The sequence below is a fragment of the Marmota marmota genome, unplaced genomic scaffold (assembly GCF_001458135.2).
Source record: "Marmota marmota marmota unplaced genomic scaffold, marMar, whole genome shotgun sequence".
NCBI lineage: Eukaryota > Metazoa > Chordata > Mammalia > Rodentia > Sciuridae > Marmota > Marmota marmota.
In genome coordinates this window covers 27739357-27751697 of record NW_026000082.1, presented here as the reverse complement: position 1 = coordinate 27751697, position 12341 = coordinate 27739357, and the positions used below count along the sequence as shown (strand labels likewise).

Below are 12341 nucleotides of genomic sequence, written 5' to 3'. Positions count from 1 at the left end.
CCCCTCCTTCCCTTATACTTCCTCTCCCTCCTCCTAGCTCCCTGGCCTAGACCCCATATATAGAACAACTCCCAGAGAAAGGAAAGGGAACAACCATTTATTGAACTTCTCCTATGTGCCAGATACTGTACAAGGCGTCTTCCTCACAGCAACCCTGTGAGGTAGGTACTATTATTATCTCCAGTTTAACCTCAGAAAGGTTAAAAATCTTAAAAAGCTAAGATTACACAGGTAATAAATGGCAAAATCAGGACGTGAACACAATTCTGTTTGATTTTAGAAGCCTATTATTTTAAGACCTAGTATCCTCTGGGAACAGTAATTTCTGTCTTGCTTTTGGGGTTCTGGTGGAGTCAGAGTAGAATTCAGCCAAGGCCTTTGTTAGAGCCAAGCAGGTCTTGGGATCTTGGTTGTGTTTCTCTCTACACAGATTGGGAAGAGTGGTAACATCCCAGCTGGGACCACTGTGGACACCAACATCACCCACCCATTTGAGTTTGACTTCTATCTGTGCAGCCATGCAGGCATCCAGGTAGCTGGGTTATGCCCTGGGGTTTCCACTGGGTCAAAGATTAGTTGGTGATTCCTACTGCCTCTAGAATATGTGAGTTATCAACTGAGTGGTATTCAAATCAGGATTTCTTTCTTTTTTTTTTTTTTTTATTTTCTTTTTTCTTTTTGTAGATGGATACAGTAATTTTTTAAAAAATTTTTTATTTATTTTTATGTGGTGCTGAGGATTGAACCCAGTGCCTCACACATGCTAGTCAAGCGTTCTCCCATTGAGCAACAACCGCAGCTCCAGGATTGCCTTCTTAATAAACCCTGAGTATACTTGCAAATTGCCCATAAAAGTTTGCTTTATGACACTGGTGGTTTTCTGTCTCTGTTCATGGGTGGGTCATCCAGCCTAGCCATATTCTTAGTAGTGATTCTGTCTTTATTATCAGCCAACCTCTCTGCCCAACCTAGGACCCCTCACCTTCTTATCTTCCTAGGGTACCAGCCGACCATCCCATTACTATGTCCTTTGGGATGACAACCGTTTCACAGCGGATGAGCTTCAGATATTGACATACCAGCTGTGCCACACTTATGTACGATGCACACGTTCCGTCTCTATCCCAGCACCAGCCTACTATGCCCGCCTAGTGGCTTTCCGGGCACGATACCACCTGGTGGACAAGGAGCATGACAGGTGAGGCCTGGGATCAGCCTGGCTTCCTTTTTGCTTCAGCCTGTTCAGACTCTCCTAACTTTCCTTGGGTAGAAGGAAGTGGATGCTACTCAATTTGGTGTCCTTGAGCCCATCTGCCCAGTGCCGGATTGGGGTTTTCTCTTAATGTTGGCATGGATATTGGCATACCATCACGAGGAATGGGTGAGGGAATTAGCAGTAGCTCAGTTTACCAGAAAGAACTTCTTTCATTTTTTTCCTTTTCAGTGGAGAGGGGAGCCACATATCGGGGCAGAGCAATGGGCGGGACCCCCAGGCCCTGGCCAAAGCCGTGCAGGTTCACCAGGATACTCTGCGCACCATGTACTTCGCTTGAAGGCAGAACGCTGTTACCTCACTGGATAGAAGAAAGCTTTCCAAGCCCCAGGAGCTGTGCCGCCCAAATCCAGAGGAAGCAAGGAGGAGGGAGGTGGGGTAGGGAGGAGTGTAGGAGGCCTTGTTTCTTTCTACAGAGGGGGTGTAACGGTGGGGAATAGGGCCAGCAAGACAGACCACCAGCCAGAATCTCTGATATTAACCTCATGCTCCCCACCCCTCACCTCATCTCGTCACATCTGGCCCTGACCCCACTGGACCAAGAGGGGCAGCACTGGTGCCCACCATACACACAGGTGTCTCATGTGACTCACAGTGCTAACTAAAGACTCATGCTTGACAGCTTGGTAAGGTCAGCTCTGCAGCCCTGCGGACAAAAGCTGGTAGGTTTGGGTTTGCTACTTTAGTTGGAAAAGTAAAGGGCTTGAGAAAGTGGGTGGGAGGAGGGAAGGATTTTTTTTTTTAGGAGCCTTAATCAAAAAAGGTCTAGATTTGTCTAAAAAGAAAAATGAAACCAGACCCAGATCAATATTTTAGGATACTAGATGTTTTCATGGGTTCAGAATCCAGTTTGTAGGAAGATTTTTAATGCTAATAGTTTTGGTTGCTCCTCCCCAGCTGCCACCCCCACCCACCACCCTTATTCCTCTCCACATTTTCTACCCCACCCTACGCCTCCTTCCTGACAGTCATCCAGCCCTCCTAGCAACACTTAAGGCACTATGGCACTTAGCTCTGAAGTGACACGACCCTGTCTTCCTTCCGCCTGCTGGTGGGTAACCAGTGCCTTCCCTGTAATGGTAATGCTGCAGAACTGCAACCTTTTGTACCTTTCTTTGGGGGATGGGGTGGGGGTGGGAGAGGAGGTAGGTGGGGAAGAAATATCCTGAACACAACAAGCCTCCAGCCAGAATGCCAGCTATTTTGCATTTAAAGGAATTGACTTCCACATTCATTGAGCTTTGGAAAAGATTACAACCTCAAGATGGTTAAAATCCATTGACATTTGCACTTTCAGACATGACAAGTCTCGGAGCTGCTGAGATGACTGGCCCTTGGCCTTTCCACTTTTGCCTCTTTTTTCCCCATACCTGCCACCCTGCCCTGGTCTAGAGTTACTTTCATAGCATTTCTCACTCTTGGCTTCTTTTTTTTCCCCCTGATGGTCAAGTTTCTTGTGTTTCAATATTTCTTAAATGGGGTGTCTTATAACAGAAGATCCTTAGGTTTAAAATAAGAAAAAGAAAACTAAATGTTATTTTTATACCACAACTTGAGTCTATTGCCAAAATCTGGAAATCGCTCCCATGCCTGATGAGTTTACATCCCGGAAACATTGAGCCATCAGAAGGAACTGTGTACCTGACTTGTCTTCTGGCCTGGCTAGGTAAGGGGTGGTGGTCTCCCCAAGGTGGAGCTCGGGCTCTATCCTTCCTCTGTGCAGAAAATACCTTTTTCTTGCTGCAGGCTCCCTTCTCTGCACTGTCCTGCACTCTTTCCTGCAAATGCATCTTCCCTTCCTTTGGACTGGACTGTCCTTTGACTCATCCCAGATTCTAGCATGTCCTGTGGACAGGCTGGGAATTTTGCTGCTCCCTAATGCTTCTGTTTACACAAAGGAATTTTTCCTGGTTTCCCACTAGGGCATGTGAGTGGGTGGCATGGTTTTTCCTTTTTCTTTTTCTTTCTCTTTCTTTCTTTTTTTTTTTTTTTGTCTTGAGATATGGGGTGGGGTTTGGCTCTCTTGCAAGACTGGAAACGAAGGGGGTTCTTATGCTGACCTTGAAGCAAGGTCCCCTCTTTCCTTGGCTGCTGCCCCCCCCGTCCGTCCCCCCCCCCGTGTCCTGAGGAGTTTCAACTTCAGTGGGGAAATTCCTCTTTTTGAAGAGCTTGGGCTTGGGTATCCCCCTCTGGTTATGAAGCCATGGTACCTTAGATCTAGCCCAGGCTTGGAGACCAGCTGGGAGAAGGAGGGTCTGAATCCTGGTCTGTGGAGTTAGAGCTACCCTTTTCTTTCCAAGGCAGCCCTTGTGCAGACCCAGATTTGCTATGCAAAACAATTTATCCCAGGTTCTGTTCTGGTTGGCTACATTGTTCAACAACTTCATAAAACGTAGCACAAACATTCATTATGGAGAAAGCAACAGGACTGTTGAGTAACTCCTCCTGTATTTTTTTCCTGCTGGCTACAGTATGGGGTGCCCCATGGGCACAAGCCCAGCTGAAAAACAGAATGGAGGGCTCTGGGAGGAGGCAGCTTACTGGAGAGCCTACATTCCTTACACAAGTGCCTAAAGAGAGTGATGCCAACACTCCATCTGCCCTGTCCATCGCCTTCACATACAGTCTACTTCATGTTCTGTCACCCTTTAGGGAGGGAGCTCTCCTAGGACAGTGGGCTCTGCATGTTCTCTATTTGGGTACATTTTGGGGCTGTGATAAGGGCACTATTCCTGGAGGGTCTAGTCATTCACCAGCATTTGCAAATGTCCATAGGGAACAGGTGGCAGGCCCTACTTGCAGGAGCAAGTTTGTACTCTCTCCTTCTCTATCTCTGCCTCACTCTCTCCAGTTGTGTTTTAAGCTGGGGCTTGAAAGGCATATTTGGTCCTTTGGCATTGCACATGCCTTTGAAGAAATAAAAGCAAGAGAAGCAGTTTGGGCAATGATAAGAAAATTACTTCTTGCCTAATGTAATGGAAAAATATGTTTGAGACTTGAAAAATACCCTTGACAATGTTGATTATTCTTGTTCGAAGGGTGTTACACGCACAGTAAGAAGTGGTGTTGCAAGCAAGCCAAAGCTTGGTTTAAGTAGTGCTTCTTACCAGGCTCCAAGGAAGCACTGAGAGGGCCCTGGTTAGACTCATCCTCTTAGACAGGCCTCTAACTCCCTTTGTTCCACTGTTTTGCCTGCCTTTTCCTATTCTCACTTTCCTTGGCTTCCTCTTCCTTTTTTCTGTTCACTCAGCTTGCTTCCTGGCCAGCCTGCCTGCCTGCCTGCCTATGTGATGATGAATTCTCTGCATGGCTGCAGTGATCCCACTGTTAGTTGACAAAGTTAGGCTTATCCCCTTGTCTGCAGAAGACCAAGAACCTGCTCCCCACACCCAGTGGTATTAACCCTGGGTTGGACTATCCTCAAGCTTACACTAGGGCAGAGCAGTAGGTCTGCCCAACTGGCATGAAATCAGGAGGGTTTCTGTCATTTCCATATTTATCCACTCCTTGGATCTGGTTTCTCTCATATTTTCTGGTTCTGCTTCCTTTTCTCTTTACCTGAGACTTCCCTTTGTTGAGGATATTCCAGGGTTGAGCTATTTGGGTATTCAGGGTTGGAGGGTTAGAAGATAGATACAGAGGAAGAAGGGAGTGTTTGGAAGAGAATGGAGAGAGTTTGGATTAAAGATGAGAAAGGAAAGCAGTGCTCTTTGTCCAGTCCAACACGACCCTTTGGTGTCGAGGTGCTACTGTTGCCTTCTGGGGTTAAACCTGGGGCTATTGTTGCTGGGAACACTTAGAATAAGGCTAAAGAGGGTACCTAGAAGTTTGAAACCTCCCTAAAAAGCTCCTAGTCCCCACCTGTGAGATAGCTCCTCTGTGGTGTCCTCTTTGGCTGAGAAGCAGTGTTTTTGGATAGTTTCTTTTCTTTTCTTTTTTTTTTTTTGTCCAGAATGATGTGAATAAGACTGCACACATGATAAACAGCCAAGAAGACACTGTTTTCTTACCTTGCTGATGTGGTATCTGCAAGGCTAGACCTGGCATTCTGTGTGACAAAAAAGGATGGAAGCTCCTTCCTTTTCAGGGTAGAGAAGTCATCTCAAACTAGCCAAAAGGCAGTTTTGGAAACAATGTTGGGGAAAGTAATTTTTATTTATTTACTGGGTTTGGGCAGATCCAGGATGGTAGCTGGGAAGCCTTTCTTCTTCAAGTCTGATCATGGCAGGGATATGCAGGGCACTCTTCCCTCTAGGCCTTCTAAGCAGACTGGGGAGGAGGGAATTCTCTGGTTTTCTCTTTCCCTCCACTTACTAGGACTTGCCTCCTCCCTTGGCCGGGAGAGAGGCTGGGTTGGTGCTCTCCCCTTACTCTACTCCTGACGTAGAACCTCTGGCTGCTGTTTGGGAGCCCAAGAAAGGGAGTGGAAGGAATGGGCTCAAAACAAAACAATGATGTGGGGAAGGCAGATTTCCTACTTTAAAAAGGAAAATGGGAAACTCTCCAAGAATTGTGCAAGTAAAGACAATGTGTCCAAATGCACTGAGTCCCCTGGTGTAGTAGCAATAAGGAAAAATGAAATGACTTTCCTGTACACACAGTCCAACCTGATTGGTGTGTGATGTTGCACTTAGCAGCCATGTGGTGGGCATGTGTGACTACTCTGGGTTTCACTTTAGTTTCTAAACTTTTTATCCCTCTCAAGTCCAGCATGGATGGGGAAGTGTCCCTGGAGCCCCACAGCTGTGTACTTGTTTGCGTTTGTTTCCCTTTGAGATTTGTGTTTGTGTCCTGCTTTGAGCTGTACCTTGTCCAGTCCATTGTGAAATTATCCCAGCAGCTGTATTGTACAGTTCCTTCAGAAGCAAGCAACAGCAGCAGCACAATTCTGTGTTTTATAAAGACAACAGTGGCTTCTATTTCTAAAGTGCAGTCTCTCTCTCTTTTTTTTCCCTCAACCCCCCCCCCCAAAAAAAAAAACAACTTTGGGATTAATTACATCTCTGATAGTTTTTAGGATGAACTAATAGATTGTTATGCAATCATACTTCACAGGGCCTCCAAGTATTCATTCAGTAAACATGAAAAGCACTGTGACAGCAGTATTGTGGGAGAAAAGGCGGGCACAATTCAAGAACAAGGAAAATGGGCTAGAAATGTAGCTGAGTGGCAGAGCACCTGCCTAGCAAGCACGAGGCCCTGAGATCGATTCCCAGCACTGCACAAAAATTAAAAACACAAAAATGAGTAACAGAGGACTTCCTTAAGGAGCATCAAGTTCAGTAGATGTGATTAGCTACAAAGTCCCCTGGTACAGGAGAAAGAATATTAAGGGACTAGAACAAGGCTGTGTATCAACAGAGATAGAGAAGAAAAGGCAGATTGAAGATAAGAAATAGAATTAGTCAGACTCCCTGGCTGATAAAAGGGGTAGAGGAGTAGAGGCCGGTGCACAGGTTTCTAGTAGGAACATATGAGTATGTTGTGATGTTCTAATAAAAATGGGATGTTGTGATGAAAGATAAGTAGCTTTGAATAAACTGAGTTTTGAGGCACTTGTGAAGCAATGAAGTTCAAGCTTCCAGTAAATATAGTTTTGATGCCAGGTAGAACTACAAAACACAGTTATAGATATTGGAGTCATACGTGTATAAATGGTAGTTAAAACCAAAGGCATGATGATAGCTGAGAAAAAGTTGAGAAAAACAGTGAACCACCCTAGGAAATTCCTTTTAAGGGATAGGAGAAACAGAACCTAAGGTAACAGTCAAATCAAATCACTAGTAGATGTCTCTGGGGGGGTGCGGGGACTGGTTTAACAAGGTTGGAGAAAAGAGAGAAGATGGTCCAAGAAATGATTAACAACATGAACTACAGAAAGGGAGTATTTTTTTTCTCCTTATTTTACTGCCTACTCTTTATCTTGTTTGAGATTTTAACAACAATATTACTTACTTATCATTCTCCAGTAATTCTCAAAAATGAACATTGGGGGAAAAAAGTAAGACTAGGTCTTCTATGTTATTCACCACAACCAACACCACTACCACCTCCAACTTTCTCCTATTAAGGCCTTAGGAGATACTTGTAAAAGAATAAATTTTTGTTTTTGTTTGTTTTCAAGCAGCATCTTAGATGATGTACTGGTGCACTAGATAGCACTTAACTTGCTGTGTTTATTTTCATGACTTTTCTTATCCAGAACCTATGAATTTCTAGGAGTAGAAACTACATTCTGTTAATTTTTGTCATGAGTGTCATAGCATATACCAACATTTGAGAATGGAAGTAAAATGAATTAGTAATCTGTGGTTCATGAATATGGGACTGGGGTCAAGAAGTGATACTGAGTATTGCAGGATGGAGCAGCATTTCTGAGGCAGCATTCCTGAATCTTCAGGTAAGCAGAAACTTCACCAGATTATCATCTTTTCCCACTTTTGCCCCAACTTTGGAGGTTCTGTGGCTTTGTACCTTAAGCTGGAGTACAGTTACCAAGCATGTTAGTTCTGGCATTTCTCCCTGGTACTGCTGGAGCATTGTTATATTTGTACACTGGGGGAAGGAAGTTGGTTCAGGGAAGGATTCTGGCACAAAGCCCTGTAAGAAATCATCACTGGCAGCCGGTATGTGTTTAATGGGCCTAGCATTCCTCTGGAGGCCCAGTGCTGTGACTTTTCAAATTGCAGCGCTAACCTGTGGCTGCCACCTGCCAGATTCCCTTGGGAAAGAGCCAGTAAGACCCATGCTGTTTTAGAAGAGCAAATTGGAACATGAAGTAGATTTTTCCCAGTTGAAATAAAACAAAAGGGGCTGGAGTTGTAGCTCAGTGGAATAGTGCTTGCCTAGTATGTGTGAGGCACTGGGTTCGATTCTCAGCACCACATATATAAAAATAAAGGTCCATCAACAACTAAAAAATATTTTAAAAATAAATAAAATAAATTTATGATCTTAACTGGTAGTATAGCTTAGTGGAAGAGTACTTGCCTAGAATACATGAGGCCTCTAGTGGGATCCCCAGCCCAGGTGGGGTGGGTAGGATGAACATTATGACAAAAGTTTGCTGTAAACATCAGTTTTAGAAATGAGTGATTTTGAAAGGGCTTCCGTGTTTGTCTATTAGTTACTTCTCAAAGAAACTGGGAGCCCAGGGCCTGTACTGTCTGGTCCTAGGGCCTAAGGTTTTGAGTGAAGTCTTGTCCCTGCACCCCTGGACATCCTTTTTCAGCATTGATTGAATAGCCTTACTTCTGCCCTATTAGTTGACAAGATATTATGCAGCTCCATTCTTGTCTAGCAGATGCTTTGGGGCAGAGTGAACCTGGATATTACTGGATGTTTCTTGGCTTGGCTTATGCCCCAGAATCTCATGGCAGTTAGGGCTTGGGGGCTAAAGGAAAGGATTATAGTGCAAGGAGATGTTTAAAGTTCTGAATCTGATCCATCCCCAGGCTAAGGTGTTTACTGCTTTAAATAGAAAGTATTGTTGAATTGGAAAGTTAGCTCTACCTTTTTGCTTCTAGCTTTCCATTTATTGCTCATGTCTATATGCTGAGGAAAGCTTGCTGTCTTCAAAGGTATACTCAGCATGACAGAAGAAGTCTTTCAAAGCAGCAAGGTTGTGGAGGAAGGAGCTGGGAAGATGGAGTTGCTGGGGAATAAGGCGCATTTAGAAATCCCCCACTTATGCATCACACCTGCTTTTTCCAGGACACCATAGCAAGGATTTTTAGGCCTTTGTGGTTTCCCTGCAGGAACATACTGTTCATAGACAAGTCTTCGACAACATTGTCACCACCATCTTCTTATCAATGTCTTTTTGGGCAAAGTAATGTTGAGAGCCCTTTCTAGGATGTAAGCCCTTAGGCTATCATCCCCATCTTCCAGAGGCAGGGAGATTTCCTCTTAAAACGGGGGTAGGGAGTTTGCCTAGCTGGTGTGAGGCACTGGGTTTCATCCTCAGCACCACATAAAAATAAATAAAAGTTAAGATTCTTACCAGAAGGAGGGGGGAGAAGGCGGGGGTGGGGGTGGGGGTGGGGGTGGGGTGGAAGTTCCCAACCAGTTCCCCCCTCCCCAGCAATGGGGATCAAATTTGGGTGCTTTAACCCTGAGGTATGTTTCCCAGCACTTTTCATTTTTTTTTATTTTGAGATTTCAAACTGACCTTGAACTTGTGAACCTCCTGTGTCATCCTTCCCAGTAGCTGGGATTATAGGCGTGCTCTCCTGTGTCTGTCTCTGACCAGGTTTTTGGAAAATGTCTATGAGCTGCTAATGGGAGTGAGCTGCAAAAAAAAAAACGTCTTGATTACTTAGAAGTATTTGTTTAAACAGTATCTGTTATGGAACTGCATCTTCTTAGCAATCAAATAGTTTATCAATTACCTTTAATCACATTACAAAGTTCTGATTAAATTGGTACAGATCAGGAAACCATTTCACATGACAGGAAGTCCTTATTTAAGTCCTCAAAGTTTGGTTAACAAAGTGAGTAATTAACACCATATAACCAGATTGCAGTCTTTTTGCTCTGCAACCTTTTGTGTCGATTTATCCTCATACTTGTGGTCCCAAGATGGCTACTATAATTCCAAGAAGGAACTACTAGCCAAACAGTGTCTACCAGAAGAGGGACAAACTGTCACCAGTGTCGCATTTCCAAAGCAAGAAAAATCTTTCACAGTAATGTCTAGCAGATCAGTCTCCTGTCTTTATTTACTAGAAATCGCTCATCATCTTACTCCTATTCTGTCATTGGCAAAGCAAATAAGATCATCCTTCATGAGTAGCTTAAAGTAATCAGGAGTTACCCTTTGAATCATGTGGAAGGCTAGGAAGACTAATCGTGTCTACTAGCAAGAAAGAAGGGATAAGGTTATTAGGCATCAAGGAGCATCTGCTTTTTATGTTACTCTGCCTTTTATAGATGAGGAACTTGAATCTCTTGAGTGACTTTCTCAAAGTTCATTCACATTGAGTAGAAGAGGGCCTTCAACCTTAGCTGTCTATCTTAAAGCTGTGTTTTATTGTGTGTTTGCTGAAGTACAGAGTTGCTTTCTTTCTGCCTTGCAGAAAATGCTGGTGGATGCTATCTTTATACAGTGATATTTCTTATCAAACACAGGAAGCCTAGGAGTATGAAAATGCTGAGTGGAGTAAAATAATAGTGGTAGCAAGGAAGGAGATGGGCTTGCTGGACTTGGGACCTTGACGCTTGTTAAAGTAGGCAGCTGGGCACACTCTCTCCTCAGTGCCCTGGGTAGCTGATATCTCATGCCTTTCCCTGATGACCACATTTTCTCATGTGCTTATTTGCTATCCTGATCTCTTCGTTAAAATTATTCTCATCTTTTACCCTTTAAAAAATTGGGTTGTCTTATTTAGCTGTATTCTAGATAACTTTTTGTTGTTGGATATATGTTTTGCAAATATTTTCTCCCAATCTGTGGCTTGCCTTTTCATTTTGAAGAGCTGAAGTTTTCACTTTTCATGTCTAGTTTATTAATTTAAAGCTCAGTTTATTGCCTTTTTAAAGTTTTCTGGTTTGTGCTTTTTGTATCATATTGTAAGAAATTTTTGCATTGGGTGACTGCAGAGGCACTCAACATTCAGAGGGCATTGACTTCTCTGCACCTGAGATTTTTGTATCATTTTATAGTTTTTCCTTATGAGAACACATCAGAACCATCAGAATAAGACCAGAATTTTAGCTTGCTTCCTGAGCTCTATCCTTGAAGCCCATTCATTTACTCATCCACCCAACTACAAATATTTACTAAATGCTGTTGTGTGCCAGGCACTGGCACTGTTTTAGGCACTGAGGCAATGGCAGTTAAGAAGAAACTCAAAGATCTTTCTCTGTTCCCTTATGAGCAGACTCAGTTGAGAATGACTTATCCAAAATCAGGGCATAGTGCTGGGGGAGAAACTGTTGAACTTTGCCTTTGGCAGGCTGATCCAAACCTTTTTGTCTTCCCACTTCATGATGTTATAATTCATGAGCCTTTCACATGGACTTACTCTGAAGAGGTGGGATTCTGGAAAGCAGAAGTAGCCTAGGCATCAGAGACATTGAATCAGAATCAAAATTCTGCCCCATCAATGTCCAAAAAAAGGACAAGTACCCCACTTTGAGAGTTCACCACCATGTCTTTTCTGGGAGAAGGTAAATAAGGCAGTATTCATTTAGAGATCTATATGAATCAGGAGTTAAGGGTATGATAGGCCCTTGCACAAGAGTTGGTGTTTACCCTGTTAGATTCTGCTACCAAGATTTGGATTTTGTACAGCCAAGGACTGAAAATGACTTTCAAAATGTGGTGTTTCATGTGGTGACATTTAATTTGATATTTTATAATTGGGGAGCGTATTTTCAGTCTCAGGGATAGGGATGTGAAGGAAGAAGAAAGTGAAACAATCCAAGTCAGATGTGGTTTAGAGTCCCCTCCAATTATTAAGCATTTATTATAGATAGGTGAACCTATTAAGAGCTTTAGGATTGTAACTATATAGTGAATTCTTTTGTTATTCATTAACCTTGAAGGAGGGGTTTCTCTGCTTTATGTACATTCCCTAACCTTATGACTTTGAAAGGGACATGCTGTTCTTTCAGTTTTTCAGGTGAGAAAACTGAAGCCCAAAGAATCAAGTGACTAATCCCAAATCCCACTGTGTGTGTGTGTGTGTGTGTGTGTGCGCGCGCGCATAACTAGGATGATTTTTTTCTCTTTTTCCTTTTTGAGAAATAATTTTGATTTTTTAAAATAAGCTGAAACAGGGCTGGGTTGTGGCTCAGCGGTAGAGCGCTCGCCTAGCATGCGCGAGGCCCTGAGTTCAATCCTCAGCACCACATAAAAATAAAGGTATGGTGTCCAACTACTACTAAAAAAAAAAATATATATATATATATATATATATTTTTTTTTTTTAAAAAGCTTAAACGGTACTGATACTTAGGGGCACAGGAAAAAACATTAAGCATTTTGCTCAGCCTGCAAAGGATCAGGTATCACTAGGGCAACAGATATTTTTTAAGGGTCTGTTATTTGCCTGACAATGTGCTG

At 43.3% G+C, this 12341-nt stretch overlaps 1 protein-coding gene and 1 non-coding gene across 4 annotated transcripts in view; both read left to right on the top strand.

The window, feature by feature from the left end:
- Positions 1-6200, top strand: part of LOC107141957 (argonaute RISC component 1) — a 37462-nt gene extending 31262 nt beyond the window's left edge. For 2 of the 3 annotated variants that reach the window (XM_048815761.1, XM_015485274.2), the window contains exons 17-19: positions 431-532; positions 999-1198; positions 1445-6200. In XM_048815761.1, coding sequence (XP_048671718.1) covers positions 431-532; positions 999-1198; positions 1445-1553 — 411 coding nt within the window. In that variant the 3' untranslated portion in view covers positions 1554-6200. Of the gene's footprint in view, positions 1-37; positions 162-430; positions 533-998; positions 1199-1444 lie in introns of those variants that run through there. The other variant, XM_048815763.1, reaches the window with a different exon arrangement.
- Positions 6201-12058: 5858 nt separating this feature from the next.
- On the top strand, positions 12059-12130 carry Trnaa-agc. Its single transcript has one exon. It is a non-coding gene; the product is annotated as a tRNA-Ala (tRNA).
- The last annotated feature ends 211 nt before the right edge of the window (positions 12131-12341 follow it).